The sequence below is a fragment of the Miniopterus natalensis genome, chromosome 17, assembly GCF_054644295.1.
Source record: "Miniopterus natalensis isolate mMinNat1 chromosome 17, mMinNat1.hap1, whole genome shotgun sequence".
Taxonomy (NCBI): Eukaryota; Metazoa; Chordata; class Mammalia; order Chiroptera; family Miniopteridae; genus Miniopterus; species Miniopterus natalensis.
In genome coordinates this window covers 18,411,493-18,429,449 of record NC_142097.1, presented here as the reverse complement: position 1 = coordinate 18,429,449, position 17,957 = coordinate 18,411,493, and the positions used below count along the sequence as shown (strand labels likewise).

At 35.8% G+C, this 17,957-nt stretch overlaps 2 protein-coding genes across 3 annotated transcripts in view; one reads left to right on the top strand and one right to left on the bottom strand.

Annotated features, from left to right (window-relative positions):
* Window positions 1-375: 375 nt before the first annotated feature.
* TEFM (transcription elongation factor, mitochondrial) lies at window positions 376-5,341 on the top strand. The gene is made up of 4 exons (XM_087826032.1): window positions 376-435; window positions 1,308-1,768; window positions 3,857-4,006; window positions 4,808-5,341. Exons 1-4 carry the CDS (start codon window positions 405-407, stop codon window positions 5,243-5,245), a joined length of 1,080 nt encoding a protein of 359 aa, XP_087682158.1. The 5' UTR covers window positions 376-404; the 3' UTR covers window positions 5,246-5,341.
* Window positions 5,342-7,429: 2,088 nt separating this feature from the next.
* The window catches only part of ATAD5 (ATPase family AAA domain containing 5), a 42,981-nt gene continuing 32,453 nt past the window's right edge, over window positions 7,430-17,957 (bottom strand). For both annotated transcript variants that reach the window (XM_016207620.2, XM_016207621.2), the window contains 5 exons: window positions 12,607-12,787; window positions 10,407-10,588; window positions 9,058-9,899; window positions 8,445-8,603; window positions 7,430-8,345 (listed from right to left, as the gene is read on the bottom strand). In XM_016207620.2, coding sequence (XP_016063106.2) covers window positions 8,267-8,345; window positions 8,445-8,603; window positions 9,058-9,899; window positions 10,407-10,588; window positions 12,607-12,787 — 1,443 coding nt within the window. In that variant the 3' untranslated portion in view covers window positions 7,430-8,266. The remainder of the gene's footprint in view (window positions 8,346-8,444; window positions 8,604-9,057; window positions 9,900-10,406; window positions 10,589-12,606; window positions 12,788-17,957) is intronic.

Genomic DNA, 17,957 nt, shown 5'->3' with positions numbered 1-17,957 from the left:
CCGCTCGCCCCCTCCCCGCCGAGCTCCTGCGGCACCGGGCACCTCTCCAGCCATTTCACTCCGCCGGGTATAGGCTTAGTTCTTAAATACCTAAGCTCCCCGACCAGACTCCGCTCTCTGCGCCCCAGGCAGGGCCCCAATAGGAGCTCATCAATCGATGTGCCTAGAATAAACCCAGGGAGTCTCCCCGAAGGAGGCACCTGGCCAACTACCCGGGATCCCCGCGCAGGGCCTCCGCAGGGCCCGCCCCCCGCGCCCGCCGCACACACCCGGGCCAGCCCCGGAACGCCGCTGCGGCCGGAATCTTCGCGCGGAGAGGCCGGGCCCTTTTGACGAAAGCACGGAGGAACCGGAAGTCAGCGGAGGAAGGTTAGACTGTGGGACGTACTCGTTTGACTTGGAAAATGAGCGTCCGTCGAGTCCTCCTGGCGGGAGGTAGGGCGCCTGGGACCCTGGGTTAGCTTCCGTCTGCCCTTCGCCCGTGGTCCTGGAGCTTCTCCCGCGGGCCCCGGGTCCCGGTCTCCCTCTTGGAGCCCCGCTGAGCGGGCGGTTGCGGCCGCCGAGCCGACGGCGCTTCTCTAGGTTAAGGGTCCGCGCGCGGCTCCTTCCCGGCTGGGCGGCGGGCGGCGGGCGGCGGGCGGCGGGTCTCGCAGCCGCCCGCGGACCCCCGGCTGCATCGCTTTGCTGCAGCTGCGGGGTCAGAGTGACTTCCCGTTGGCTTTCCAAAATTGTTTCTTACGTGGGGTTTTCCTCTGCTTGCAGAAACATAAACGTGGCAGGAACCTTGAAAAGTGTGCAGGAGAAAATAAAAAGGGCTCCTAAATACCACTCCGCTGAAACGTTTATAGTAAAAGTATAAAGTTTAATTTTATTTGGTTCCACCGGGTAAGAAAGAAACTAGTGAAAATGGAGGGAAAGTAAATTTTCTTAACAAAACATATTAATTACATAGAACCCTCTGAAGTTAAAAATGTCAAAAACGTTAAGCAGTCGAAATTATTTTTCTAAACCCATGCTTCTTGATGGGCATAAGATTTCTAGGTAGTAAAACTTAGGACATTTCTATAAAATTCAGAACATACCTCCTGTGAGTAAAAACAACAGAAAGCCCTATTACTTAATTACATATAGATAGGGTTTGAACACAACTTATTTTAATAATGATTCTCTGGGAGAATGTAATGTGGTCCACTAGTTCTTAAATTTTGGGAGAGTCTGTGCCACTTTGCAAAGGTTCTGGTCAAGCTGCAGCCAACACTAAGGAAGCAGGACATCCCAACTTACATTTTGCTCAATTTCCCTTTTAGGGAGATGGAGATTTTTCCCAGTATTACGGTCGTCCTTGTTCCAGGCCCTACATAATTCCTGCTGTCGGAAAAAGTCCACTGCACCCAAGAAAATTATTCCCGACGCTGCTTTTTGTGACAAAAATACAAAGGAGTCTGGAAATGCACTTGACAAGCTTTTTTCTTCAGAACAGCAGGCTTCCATCTTGCATGTGTTGAATACAGCATCTAATAAAGAACTTGAAGCTTTCAGATTGCTTCGTGGAAGGAAGTCCGTCAATATTGTACAACACAGAGAAAAGTTTGGGCCATTTCAGAATTTGAAGAGTTTAATGAATGTGCCCTTGTTCCAGTACAAAACTACCGTTCAAGTTTGTAACTCCATTCTTTGTCCAGAGACTGAACAGAAAAAAAGAAAGTCACAGGAAAACCGGCTCTTGAAAAAACTCATCAAGCCAGAAATTGAAAGAGAGAGACTTCAGGTATACCCTTTTTGCTTAACGTCTGTTATACTGTCTAAATATTGGAGAATCTACTTCGCAAAAAACTATTGTGGGCACTAAGACAGGTCTCTTCAGGAAGTTTAGTTGGTGGGCCCAGACATACGCATATTAATCGATAACCTATTATACAAAGTAGTATGTGATCAATACCAAAGAATGAGATGCACAGATAGTAAATTGGCAATTCAGAGGAAAGAGAACTGTGGGCTGTGACTGCTGGGGAAAGTTTACTGGAAGGACTCAACCTGAAACTGTGAGGGGAGAAAACTAGGCTAGCTGGAAGAGGAGGGCATTCTAGGACGAAAAACAGTGGTGCAGAGAAGTAGGTCTGTCCAAAGTCTATTTAAAAGGAATGTTGAGGAGATGTAAGGCTGTGTCTGACAGTTATGTTGGGAATAATCAGAAATTAAGATGCAAAGATGGGTTATGGCCAAGGGGTGACTTTAGAACATTATACATCTTTCCAGCAGGATTTAAAGTTTTCTTCCGCCCGGCCAGGCGTCGTTCAGCGGTTGAGCGTGGACCTAGGACCCAGGTGATCGGGGTTCGATTCCCGGTCAGGGCACATGCCCGGGTTGTGGGCTCGATCAATGACTCTCTCATCATTGATGTTTCTATCTCTCTTTCTCCCTCTCCTTTGCTCGCTCTGAAATCAATAAAGATATATTTTTAAAAAATAAAGTTTTCTTCCCTCTTACCTCATTTAAAATATATATATATTTATATATGTGTGTATGTGTGTATACACACACACACACATACACACATATGTATTTTATTGATTATAGAGAGGAAGGGAGTAGGGGGAAGAGAGAGAAACATTGATTGGCTGCCTTCTGCATGCCCCCTACAGGGGATCAGGCCCACAACCCAGGCATGTGCCCTGACTGGGAATCGAACCAGCGACCTTTCAGTGCATGAGGCAGCACTCAACCAATTGAGCCACATTGGCCAGGGCAGAAGGCCTGTATTTTGTAGATGTCTGGGCTTCCAAACTATTCTGCCTTTAATGGATATTTAACCATTCGTTAGCAGTAAACGGGAGGTGAGTATAGAATTATGAAATGTTCCTGCTTATCTGTCTTTATAGAGCATGTTAATTTGCTCATACAACTAACTGAGCCATGTGGGAGTGATGTGATGCCATTGGACTATACCTCCAGCCCATACTTGGCACAGAGCTAAATCCACATATCTGATTATCTGTTACTCATCTTCCCTTAGAAGGCAGCCTGAACTCAATAAATTAAAAAACACTCATCTCCCCCAACCTTCCCAAACTGATCCACCTCCTATGATCATCTTGATTAATGATGCCATATGATCACTGACATACACCTGGAGTTATCCTAGGCTCCTTGATCATCCTACGTGTCAATTCTACTCCCATTATCTCTTGATGTTTCTTGTCCTCACTGTCACTGTCTTTGGTTCTTAGTACTTCGTCATATAACAGGTACCTAACACAAGTCCCTACCTCTAGTCTAGCCTCCTCTGGTCCACCTTCCACACAGCTGGCCATGCTTTCTGAAATATCAATCTCCTCTTGCACCTGAATGGTATATGCTTTGGTGGCTCTGTTTAGTTCTCAGGATAAAGCAAGTTACTTTCTGCAGAAACCTGTGTATCCCTCTGCCCTTCTCCCACTTTTACTCTTTTATCCCACTGGTCATGTGAGGTGTCAGACACTATCTGTGTGGACATCTGGGTGAGATAACTTCCCACTTACCATTTTACTCTTCTCCTAGGCCTTCGTGACCATTTTTTTTCTCTACAGTGTAAATGTTGTGTTTTGGGGTTCTTACAATGTACGGCTGTGTTCCTGGCTTCCCAGCATCTAGCAGTCCCCAGCAACATCTGAATGCCTACTTTGACTTAAGTGCTGAGAACTGACTGATGCTGGTTACCTTTTAATAATTACTCCTGCATTTCTTTAACAATTCTCAGTTCATAAACTGTGAATATATTTCTATTACATAAACTAATTTGGCTTTCTGAGTTTGTAGCTTAAATTTTGTATCTGTTAAAATGTTGACACTTGTAATTAAACAAGCCTTTTTGTTTTAGGCAGTTAATAGTATCGTATCCATTGTTTTTGGTACTCGAAGAATTGCCTGGGCTCACCTTGATCGTAAATTGGCAGTGCTGGACTGGCAGCAAAGTGAATGTTGTCAGTTGATGAAAGGAACATATGTATCATCTGTCTATTTAGAAGAGGTAAGGCAGTTCCAAATTCCTACCTGCTAAAGATCCTTGTATAGTTTACTCTACTAGTCCTGAAAAGAATGTAATAAAATAGTAAGGAGATATTTCCTTTTGGTACTTATTACTCACCCATTCCAATTATGTTTTCTGTCACCAATAATTTTTCAAAACTTGAATCTTTCTTCATTTATTTCAACAAATGCCTATGTATCAAAGGTGGATACTGAAAAAAACAAAACAAAAAACAATGGTATGTTCTAAATGTCATAAAATTTCATCACTATATTCATAAGGCTAATTTTTAAAACTGCTATTAGTCTCATTTGAGTCTTTGAAAGCTTGTGAGATGGGCAGTAATTATCATCCTGATTATACCTATGAAAACCGATTCGATCAAACATCTGATGTGATCAGTCAGTGGTAGAGGTGATTGATTTTAGGCTAGTTATTCTAATCCTGTGCTCTACTGTAGAAATTCTTTAAAGGTTAATAAAACAGTTTTAACTTGTATAATCTTAAAGTCAACATAAATCTTAGAAATTATGAGCCCATTTTACAGATGAGGAAAATAGTACTTAGGACTAAATGGTTTGTCTTACTCATATGGTGCCTGATAAAACCACAACCAGAATTTGGCTATACTAACTCCCCCCAAAAATGCTTTTTCAACTACTTCAAAATTGTCAATAGCAATATAATGTTAAGTTATAGAATTTTACTTTTAAAATAGAAATGAGACAGAAAGGGGACCCAAACAATAAAGCTTAATGAATTATTTCTGTTCACTTATTTTATTTATTTTGTTCTTTAAAGATTTCTTCAATTGTTTCAAAGATGCCTAAAGCTGACTTCTATGTTCTGGAAAAAACAGGACTCTCACTTCAGAACTCAACTCTGTTCCCGATACTGTTGCATCTGCATATCATGGAAGCCATGCTGTATGCCTTACTAAACACGACGTTTGCCCGCGGTGGCCAGCATCAGGTGCTGAGCATGAACCGAAATGCAGTGGGGAAGCACTTTGAACTGATGATTGGTGACAGCCGGACTAGTGGGAAAGAACTAGTGAAGCAGTTCCTCGAAGACTCTGTGCTGAAGGAAGAGCCTCGGGTGTTCTTCCCATCAGATAAGATAGTCCACTACAGGCATATGTTTTCATCTACTGAACAACGCAGGATAGAAGAGCTATATGATTCATTGTTACAAGCTGTTGCCTTCTACGAATTGGCAGTGTTTAACACTGAACCTTAAAATTCTGATAATGCATGATCTTCTCTAATGTTATATTTATTAGCTATAAAGTTGTAAAAACCAACTGTTTTAAATCCATGTTAATGGAAAAGAAAACATGGTTTGAGTGTATTTAATGTTTAAAGTCAGACTTTTGGCTGTTGAATGGCTTATACAATAAGCCAAGGCCAAATCCATAAATATCTTATGAGATTCTGTACCTTTTAGGTTCAAGTGTTAAACAGTAAGATACCTCCTAAACAGTCGAAACAAGAAACGTTATCTTCCGTTAAAAGCAAATACCATCTATGCTAAAGAATTTGCTGAAACAGGCAAATAATGAGTTTTTCTGGGTGGTGCTCATCATGGGAATAAAGCCAAATAGTTATAACTGATAAGACAACTTGTAGAATCCTGTTCTTACTCTGTAAATAGAATGTCATTTGGTACGCTGCCTCCAAAAGGTGATTTTCATCAGCTCCAACTATCAAGCCCAGAATAAATAAGCTTCGTCTAACAGGCTCATTATATCACTTGGAAATCTTTTCATTGGCAGACCACCTTTTGAGAAAAGTAGCACTTACTTTTCCACATCTCCATTTTCCAGTATATCTTCCTTAGTCCAGGCCTTCATTATATCTCACTTGTGCTGAACCCAAGTCTCTGATGTCAAAGCATTAAGTCTTTTTTTTAATCTAAAAGTGAAATACACTTGTTGGGAAGAATTAAAATAATCATGTATATGTAAAATAAGTGGAAGTCCTCCCCTTCAGCACCTTGTAACTCTTTAGGAGTTTGGTGTACACTCTAGATGTGTCGCCATGCACGTGTAAACCTCTACAGTTTCATAGTATATGGCTGTACACATAAACATCTCCACCTTGGGAATGTTATAGATGCCTCAAACAACATGTCTGAAACCACTCTCTCCCCTCCAGATCACCTCCTTTGCTACTGTTTTATACTTTGGTAAATAGCCTCACCAACCATCCAGTCCTTCATGCCAGACACGTGGTATTATCTTACTTCCCACATATTTCTGGAAATAGCTGTAAGTGAAAATGTGACTGTTAGACATTTATAGGCTAGGATGCTAAGTATTGAGAAGTCCTCAAAATTTGCTTATTTTTATCACAAAAATGAATCTAAATCTAACAGGAATTTGTCACCTTTAAGAATTGAGAAAAAAAATTTCCCCAAATTATGTCAAACCTAAAAAAAAGATATAAAAAATTCTATGGAATTATTTTACTTTGGTTCCTCAATTGAGAATAATCAGAATTTTCTAATAATAAAAGGCCAAATTAACAGGTAGGTGCTCTATAGGTAGTGAACTCTTTTTTCTATTCAGTAGAAAAAAATAAATCCATATACTTTTTAAAAATGCCTCAGATCTTTTATACAGGACAAAACCTGAATGAGTTATAGTCTATATCCAAACCTATACAATATCCATATTTACTCAGATGATTACATCTGAAACTCCTATATAAATACTGGTTAAAGCCTTTTAGCTTTAGCCTTTAATTAAATCAATATACTATCACTACAAGAAAAATTAGGTTAAATAAGTAGAAACATTTTTATAGACATTTAAAGCAGGTATACATAGATAACTGTATAAAATTAGGATCCTTACCTTTTGAGGTGAAAATGTAATTCACCAGATGATGTTACTGAATATTAAGCTAATATAAACACTTGAAATAGGAAACTATTTTCAGGTACATCTGTTTTTTTATTTGCAAAAATGATTTTAAGTGAAATGTGGTATTTTAAAATCTTGTAATTAAAAATAAATACTTTCTCCAAAAACATAACCTTAAGTGGAAATGGTTATTAAATAGAGATCCTATAGAATTCTTTGTTACGTTTTGTTTTTGTTTTTTAATCCTCACTTGAGGACATGCTTTTATTGATTTTAGAGAGGAAGGGAAAGGGAGATAAACAGTGATGTGGGAAACATCAGTTGGTTTCCCACACATGCCCCGACCAGGGATGGAACCCTTGACCTTTCAATGTCTCCAACAAACTGAGCCACATGGGCCAGGACTGTTACGGTTTGAATGAATAGCATTAAATACTTGTCCGAAGTAGATATATTAACATCATTAATATCTTTATGAAATAAAACTGATATAAAAATACAAGAAAAATGTACAAGGTAAGTGATTTGAATTGGCAAAATATACAAGATACCACAAGTATGGTTGCTAAAAAACATTTATGAAAACTACAATTCATAATCTTGATGTCACTTTGTCAACATTCAATATTCAGTGGTAAAGCTGCTGGAGGAATGCACTAGAAATAAAATTATAAGGAAGATCTTTTTTTTTGGTTAATCCTCACCCAAGGATATTTTTTCCATAGATTTTTAGAGAGAGTGGAGGGAGGGGGGAAGAGAAAAACATCCTATGTGAGAGAGACACATCAATTTGTTGCCTCCCACCTGTGCCCCGACCGGGGCCGGGGATCAAACCTACAAACCAGGTATGTGCCCTTGACCGGGGATTGAACTCAAGACCCTTTGGTGCCCGGGCCGACACTTTTAACCACTGAACCACACCAGCCAGGGCAGGGAGATCTTTTTGAAAAATGAAACATAATTTCTTTCTTAGGAAGTTTTCTTATGCATTACCTAAGTAATTTTGTATTCTGGATTATATACATTTATTTAAGATTCATATTTTAAATAAAAAGTCACTGGGAGACTCATATTTACAACTTCACAAAGTACTGACACTTGGTTGGAGAGAGGTGGGTTAAAGGTGAACTCTACCTCCTAGAAAAGCTCATTCACATACAAAAATACTCCAACAAAGCTAAACCAGATAACACAAAACAATTTTTAAAATACCACCACATTATAAATACAATTTGTAACTCAAATGTTTTCATTTTAAATATTTGCACACTAATAAAAAATATACAGTCTGTTTTAAATGTACATTAAGAGATGTAAACTTCCATGAAAATCAATATAAAAAATATCTTAAGGACCACATAATAATATGTACAAGGCACTGTGAATGTGGAATATTAAGGGAAGCCAGCTGCCAAAGTGTTCACAGTCTCTTTTGAAATGTTAAGGTGAATTCCTTCAAGATAGTGCAGGAACCTGTCAAAATGATAAAGAAAAGCAATTTAATATTTCCATCAGATGAGAATATTAATCTTGAAATAGCTATCTAAAATGTTATTTTTATAGAGCCTTTACCTCCTTTTACTTTTCCCTTGTTCTTTTAGCTTCTCAGTCCTACAAATGTTTCGAAGAGTTGGCAGGTATTCAATTATACTAGCTTGTCTATTACCCAGGTTCAGAAGAGATCGGCTAGAAAATACACTTTTAATGACTGCTATCCTCTTCCAAGCACAGCTGTAAATTAAAAGTAATGCATTACTTTTTATTTTTAATGCTCAATAAAAATGCAATAGTAGCAAACACAACCAGCTTCTGGTCTGCTCCCTGCTTCTGATCTAGACTGGATTAACTGGATTCCAGATTAATCTCCTGTATCATCTTCAACCCATCAACCACTCCCATACTGAAACATCTCTAATGGCTACCTGTTACCTGCCACAGCAAATCCAGATCCCTTTCCCAGTCACTCAAGAGTCTCTCAAATCTAGCCCACCCTAATCTCTTATTATTTTCCTTCCCAGCATTCAGGCTGGTCTTAACTGTCTCATTAGAAGCTACATTACTAATATCAAGGGCTTACCTTGCTCAATAAAGCCCAGCATTTCAAAATTAGTAAGAAGAACCTAATAATTTCCCCTTTACCATACTATTAAAATATAAAACCAAAATTAAAAAATAGAAGACTTACTCTAAATTAGCCGCCGATTGACTAAAGTACACATTGTTGCGCTTTTGTGAAACATAAAAAGTAAGGTCTTTCATTGGATCTCTGCCTAATTTCTTGCAAGAATTCAAGGTTTCCAATGCTTTTGAAATAGTAGAAGAACACTTGGTAAAACTGAGAGCTTCTACAGCTGCCTTTAATTCTGCAGAGCTTTGAGAAGTCCATCCATCACTGCTTTCAAGACTAAACTCATCACAAAGTCCACTTTTTACCTTTCCATTTGTCCAACTAAAGTCACGTTTACCAAGTTCCTTTTGTTCCCTTACATCCGTTACAAGGGCATCTAAGAAGGACATGTTATCCAGGAACTCAGTGAGGGAATCTAAACAGTGAGAAACGAGGGCAGAACACTTTTTTTCTGCTGGTGTTTTAGCAGGGGGAGGAATAGATTCAATGTTAGACTCTGAACATTTGTTTAGTTTCTTTGTCTCTGAATTGCTTTCTTCTGAATTTGAGGAAGAAGATTCAGGGCATAGGCAAAGAAATTCAGCAGAAAAGTCCAAGTTTGTGTCAAATAAGTCACTATCATCTAGAATTACCATCTTTTTCTTATGTTTCTTTTTTTGTGACTTTTTCAATGGCTTCTCTCCAGAATGTCTTATGGTAAGACTATTCACATTTTTTGTTGCTGCACTGGTGTCCACACTTTCTGATGAACCACAAAGCTTTTCTGTTTCTGGAATGATATCAACAGGTAATGGTAGAATGAACTCAAGATTACTATACAGGAAATCTACATTCCGCATTTGGAATTCTGTAAGAAGCTGGACGAGCTTATGCCATTCTTCTTTTGTTCTGCTTTTGTGCTGAAAAACAATGTTGAGTAAAAAAATGTTATAACAATACATAGTTCAAACATTTTTCTACACATATGAATATAGTGTCATTCATATGCTATTTTCAGAGTAAGAAGTCATCATCCCTCATAATTTATCGACCTAGTCAGTCCCCTAATACATCAAAATAGTATTATAAATCTAAAAAATGAATTTAGACAGTTAATTTGAAGAATTAAATTTTCTAATATTCAGTATATATCCCAATTCAATAATTAGAAGCTCATTTGTTTAAAAAATACTCCTCTGAAATTTTTAATCTGAACTATTTCTAAGTTCTCCTCCCAATATTGTAACATGCATTTAGAGCAATGCCTATGCATCATTTGTCAGAGGTTAAATGTGTTAAAATTAGAAATCTGAAGCCAATAAAAATTGGCAAATTTAAGTTAATCTCAAGATTCAAAAGATAGGAGTTAGTATTGAAAAGATGAAAGGAACATAAATTTAACATTCCAAACCAGACATTGAAAATACCTTTAAAAATGAAAATAAGTCTTCAGATGGGGGGAAAATATTCTTAAGGCCAAAAAAGGTCTCAACACAGCCAGTGTCACATTTGGGAAGGTGTGTAGGATTCCTTTTAGTATTTTTAGGGTTGTTTTTGAAATCAGGACCATCTTCAGAGTGAATAAGTTGTACATTTCTGCTGTTTCCTCCTTCAAAGTTAATAAAAGACAGTCTTAGCTATCCATATTTTAAACAAATTATAGCAAACAATTATTTAAAATCTAAGATCCTTTGACATCTTTTGATCCTATACCCCCCATTTTGTTCTCCACATATTTATTTAATTCATAAAGAGTACAATACAGCATTATTTCTAGCATACATAGGTTGAGTGAGGTGGTGGTGATGGGCTGACAAAGCAATCCAACAGAAAAAAGTGCAAGGACTAGAAACAAATAAGTCATAGAAGAAATACAAATATCTAATAAACTCATAAAACCATGTGCAACTTCCCTTGTGATCATGGAAGTGTAAATTAAGATACTGTTCATTTTTCACCTTTTAAATTGGCAAATTAAAATGATTAATAACCTGGTTTAGTCAAAGGTACACATAAAGAGCCATCATGTACTCTTTGTAGGAACATAAACTCATATAAATGTAAAATGTATAGCTTTTGGCCCAGCAATCACACTTCTAGAATTCTCTCCAACAGAAATACTCACAGACATGCTCAAGAATATGTGTAAAAAGATATTCACTGCATACTTTAATGATAAACTGAAGATAACTTAAATGTCTCCAAAGAGGTAATGGCTAATTAAAGTATGTTATATCCAATTAATTATGGAATAACATGCAGCTGTGAAAAAGAGTAGAGTAGAACTGTAAGTACTGACAATAAACTGTTGAGTGAAAAAAAGCAAACTGTTTAACAATATATATAGTATTGGTTAATTTTGCTAAATAAGTAGGTAGCAATATTTGTATATGTATAGATAAAGGTCAAACAGTGGCTACCTTCAAGAAGTGAGGAATATCTTTTATTTTTTACTTTACACACTCTGCACTGTTTAAATTTCCAATGAGTGTCTCTTTTTTCTTTTATAGCTAGAAATGAAATGCATATAAGATCTTCCAGGGGGGGAAAAAACCCCATGCTCAGTGGCTGAGCATCGATGTATGACCCAGGAGATCATGGTTTGATTCCCGGTCAGGGCACATGCCGGGGTTTCGGGCTCTATCTCCAGCAGGGGATATGCAGGAGGCAGCTGATCAATGACTCTCTCATCATTGATGTTTCTATCTTTCTCTCTCCTCTCCCTTCCTCTCTCTGAAATCAATAAAGACATATTTTAAAAAAGAAAAGAAACAATGCCATACTTAGTGTCTTCGAAAGTCTTAGTATAGCATTTTATATCCAGTAGTATGGTGATAGTTACTATTTTTTTATAACAGGTTATTTTCTATGTCTTATTTTTCATATTTACTTCCAAGAAATAGTGAAAGCTACCAGCTTATGTTGAATTAAATGTTTGTGTACTTTGAAAAAGAATATATTAAAATTTTTAACTAATCAAAGAAAAAAACTGACAGGGGGTTAATAGTACAGAACATCACCCTGATTTTATTTAAATATTTGTCTGTTTCCCCGAGCAGGATCTGTAACTACAGAACTATGACTATGGAGCAAGGAAACCACAAACTATGAACTTCTTTGGGGGAAGGACCCATGTCTTATTCATGGAAACACAGGACCTGGCATGGAGAAAGTCTTCAATATGTGTCTGTGACTTGAATTAGGTAATGATGACTGAAGATGAATAATAAAATAAAGCATTTCTGAAATTATAAAGTTCTTAGGAAAAACAGAATTATAGACTACTGAAGAAACTAAAAAGGACCTTACAACATGGTCATGTAAAAATATATATATGGAAAAATCACCAACATTTTAAAAAAAGTGATAAAAGGAAGTTGCTAAATAATATAACTCTATTTGTTTATAAGAAACTGTATGTTTATAAATGTATAAGTAACTATTTATGCTAGGTTCGGTTTAATTCTATTTACCCACATTTAATGTTTATAATACTCTTCATCAACAAAGTTGACACATGTATGTTTATTTTTAAGATTAATGTGATACCTAGATGCTCAAAATTTTTATAACCTTTCAAATATTTTGGTGCATTACAGAAAATTCTTTTATAACAGATTAACTTACGACAAAGGGATAATGGCCTTTCTTCTAAAAATCCACCTCCACTTCTAATCCAAAATTGTAAGTAAAGGATACTTTTCCTAATATCACAAGTATTCGCAGTTAACAATGTTACAAAGTCTTTTACATCTGTTCTAAAATTCTCAGTTAAGCAGATCGTCTGTAGGTAGCTGGCAACATTTAGCTGAGAGAAAGAGAGAGAGAGAGGAGAGGAAAGAAACATGGTCAATTGTGGAGTTAATAGAAATACATCAATAATATATCTTTTTATTTTATTTTTAAAAGTAAGACAAATTTTGCTAAAATTCACATCTTAAGCACTTATTAAGAATGAAACTGAGCTGGAAAAATATAAAGGAAAATGTTAAAAGCAATATACTTCTTTTATTACTTGCATATATCTAAAAAAGCAAGGAAACTTTTATGTAGATTCTCCAACCTGAACCCTGGAGATAATTTTATTAACCATGAAGACTATCCCTTAAGATTAAATAATGGTACAATTTGATAGACTATTTTATAGCCATTAAAATTATCAATATAAATATTACAATAATACTGAAAAACTTACTATATATTTTTTTAAAACTAGTTAGAGAATTATATCAATGCATGCATAAAAGCATAAGTGTATGTAAACAAGAAATAGAAACCAAAAAAAAGAAAAAAACGTGATTTGTTGGGGCAAATGGACCATGTAAATTTTTTCATTTACTGCTACATTAATATTGCTGTAATACTTTTTGTAAAACAACAAAACATATTCAATTCTTTTCCCATCATTGTTATTGAAAAGCTATAAAAAATAAAATTGTATTTACATTTCATAGACTTTATAATACTACTAACATTTTTACATTATAGTAAATAAAACAATTTTTAAAAATATTCCTCTATGAAATCTTTGGCTTTGGTCTCTCTATATATACATTACTCCTGGACACTTCTGGGACTTCTGCTTCCCACAAACTTGGAATTCTGCATTCAATATAGGGTGAGTACCATTGATAATAACTATAAACTCAAAAAACCAACTATCTGAAGGCACAAGAGAGTAACAAAAGACAGAGAAAAAACGACAGGAAATCAACACTTGGACAAAAGTAATGGCCTGGTGAATCCTTCACCCCTTCTTAAATAGCTAGTAAAACTATGCTTAAGGAAAACATGCTCGTAATAAACAAAGAAATAGGAAATCTCAACAGAGAAAACTGAAACTATAAAAAAAGAAGCAAACAGAAATTATAAAACTAAAAACCATAATAATATCATAATAAAAACTTCACTGGATGGGCCTCATGGAAAAATGAAGTGGCACGGGGGAAAAAGTGTTAAAAACTCGAAGGTAAATTAATACAAATGATCAAATCAGAAGTACAAACAGGAAAAAATAGGGAGGGGATAAGAGCATGCCTCAGTGATACATGAGGCAATGTAAAATGTCTAACACCTACAATTAAATTCCCAGGATGGAAAAAGAGACCAAATGGGCATAAAGTAAATTTGAAAAAATAAATCTAAAAATTTCCCTAGTTGGAGGAATGACATATATTTAAGGATTATAGATATTCAACAACCACAAGCAAAGTAAATATAAAAAAAAAACCACCTAGGTTTTCACAGGTAGTGTGAAAACTAAAGTTCAAGGTATCTAGAAAAAAATGACATGTTACATGAGTAGTCTCCCCACAAAAGAAAGGACTACTGACTTATTACCAGAAACAATGGTGACTGAAAGACAATGAAATAACATCTTTCAAGGACCGATGGAAAAACTGAGAACCCAAATTTCTACATCTAGGGAGAATATCCTTTGAGAATGGATTAAAAATAAAGGCATTTTCAGCTAAATGAAACCTAAAAAAATCCAACGTTAACAGACCTGCTCTATAAGAGTTGCTAATAAAGTGCTTAAATCTAAAAACAAAAACAAAGAACAAAACACTTGGATCTTCAGGAAGGCATGAAAAGCATCAGAAATTTTAAGTATATGGTTATATGTAAAAGTTGACTTTTTACCCTTGTAATTTCTTCAAAACACATGTAACTGGATAAAGTAATAAAACAGAGCATTGTACTGGGGAATTTATAATGTATATAAATGTAAAACATTTGAAAATTAACTCATAAAAGGATGGTAAATGGACTTATACTTTTGCAAGGTTCTTAGATTCTCTGTAAATTAGTACAATATTAATGCTAAGTACATTATGAAAAGCTAAAAATGCATATTTTTTCTCTAAGGAAACTACAAAAAAAAAGTCCTAATCCATTTCATGTGGCCAGGAAACTACAACCAATATCCTTTATGAATGTAGGCAAAAAATCCGTAACAAAATATGAACAAATAAAATCCAGAAATATAAAAAAGGACATAGCACATCATGACCATGTTATTTTAAGAATACAAGACTAGTCTGACATTCAAAAATCAACCAAAGTCAGGTAACTGGTAAAGAGCATCTATGAAAATATACAACCAATATCATATTTGACGGTAAAGGAATAAATGCTTTCTCCAACATCAGGAACAAGGCAGAGATTCTATTTGACAGTGTACTGAAGGTACACTGGCACTAAACACTGCAATATGGCAAAAAGAAATTAAGGTACAAATGTGAAAGGAAGAAATGAAAGTGGTTTTAATTGACATGACAATCAACATAGAAAATTCTAAGGAATCAACTACTAGAACTAAAAAGTTTAGCACGGTTTTAAGCTACAAAAATCATTTTATTTCTATATACCAGCAATAAACTGAAATCTTAAAAATACCATTTACAATAACATAAAAAAACATTAAATACTTAGAACTAAATTTAACAAAATATGTGCAAGGTTTGTACAATGAAAACTATAAAACACTGCTGAAAGAAATTAAAACCCCTCTCCTAAAAAATAAACTGTTCATGAATAAGAAGACTCAATATTGCAAAATTGTCAGTTCTCCTGTACTTGATCTATAGATTCAGTGCAATTCCCATCAAAATGCCAAAATAAACTATAAAAATTGACAAGCTGTTTCTAAAATTGACAGAGAAATTAATGACATAATTGCCAACAATTTTGCAGAAAAACAAAGTTGGAGGACTTACACTCTTTGATTTCAGGATTTGCTAAAGAGCTATAGTAATCAAGACAATGTCATATTTTCAAATGGATAGAGAACAGAGTAAGACTCATACATAGTCTATTGATTTATGACAAAAATGTAAAGTAATTCAATGGAAAAAAGGTAGTCTTTTCAACAAACTGTGATGTCTATTGGAAAAGCAAGTGAACCATGTCTTATATTGATTGCATACAACTTTATTTTAGGCCTGGCCGGTGTGGTGCAGTGGTGTCTGCTTATGCACCTAAGGGTGTCGAGTTCAATTCCCAGTCAAGGGCACATACCTGGGTTGCAGGTTTGATCCCCAGTGTGGGAAGCAACCAATCGATGTGTCTCTCTCACACTGATGTTTCCCTCCCTCCTTCCCTTCCACTTTCTCTAAAAATCAATGGAAAAATACCCTTGGGTGAGGGTTAACAAAAACTTTAAATAGATTAAAGAGCTATATGTCAAAACTACAAAACATCTAAGACAAAATCTTTGTTAGCTTGGGTTTGGTAAAGATTTCTCAAATAGGATACAAAACCCATGAACAATAAAACAAAAACTTAGTAAACTGGCCATTAAAATAAAAAATGTTTACTCTTAAAAAAATATTTTTAATGTTTTTATTGATTTCAAAGAGAGGAAGAGGGAGAAAGAAACATCAAAGATGAGAGAGTCATTGATAGGTTGCGTCCTGCATGCCCCCTACTGGGTGGGGATCAAGCCTACAACCCAGGCATGTGCGGTGACCTGGAATGGAACCTCAATCTCCTGGATCATAGTTGATGCTCAACTGCTGAGCCATGCTGGCCAGGCCTCTTTAAAATTTTTGAAAATGAAAAGATAAGCCACAAACTGGGAGAAAATATTTACAAAACACATATCCAATATAAGCTTATGTCCAGAATATAAAAAGAACTGTTGGAAGTCCATAAGAAGACAAACAACTGCTTTAAAAAATAGGCAAGAGTTGAACAGATACTTCACCAAAGAAGAAATATGGATGACACTTGGACACATGGAAAGATGCTCAACATCATGTCAATAAGGAAATGCAAATTAAAACCATGAGATACCAATATATAATTATTACTATGGATAAAATAAAATAAGTGCATAATTACAACTTATGGTGAGTATGTAAAAAACAACTGGACTCTCATACATTGCTGGTGGAAATGCAAATCATTGGAAAACTTTAATAAATAATTTGTCAGGATCTTATATTAATTGGACCAATAATTCCACCTTTAAGTATTTAAGTAAAAGAAATGGAAATATATGCCCAAAAACTTTAATGTAATAATTCATAGCAGCTTTATTTATAACAGTTTACCTGTAAACAACCCAAATGTCTATCAACAGGTGACTATGACAACACATTCATACATGTGAAGTATATCTATACAATGGGATACTGCTCATTAATAAAAAGGAAAGAACTACTGGCAAAGGTAATATGAATGAATCTGAAAAAACATTATGTTGTGTAAAGGAAACTAAAAAAATAGATATTAGAAGATTCTATTTACATGAAATTCTACAGGCAAAATTAGTGACAGAAAAACACAATGGCGCACAAGGGAACTTTCTGAGATAATGAAAAAAAAAAAAATATATATATATTTTAAAATATATCTTTATTGATTTCAGAGAGAGGAAAGGAGAGGGAGGGAGAGACAGAAACATCAATGATGAGAGTGTCATTGATCAGCTGCCTCCTGCATGCCCCTGACTGGAGACCGAGCCCGCAACCCGGGCATGTGCCCTGACCGGGAACTGAACCCCGATTACCTGGATCCCAGGTCGATGCTCAACTGCTGAGCCATGCCCAGCTGGGCGAAAATATTTTGTTCTTGATGGACATATTCTGTATCTACATTTGTCAAAATTCATTGAGCCATACACTTAAAGTGAGTGAACTTTACTGTATATAAATTACTTCAAAAAAGCTAATTAACAAAAGCAAACATGCAAACACACACAGATAGACACATGGACATACAGACACCACTACATGGCTAAAGTTAAAGACTAACAGCTGCCAGAATTCTCATGCACTGGAGATGTATTTGGCAGCTTCTTTAAAAGTTTAACAAATAGCATAATGAAGACGACCCAACAATTCCACTGACAGAACAGCCTGGATAAATCTAAAAAACATAATATTAAGTAAAAGAAACCAGATACAAAACAGCACGTTTCCTATTACTTGAAATTTCAGAATAAAGAAAACTAATATTAAATATAATATTAA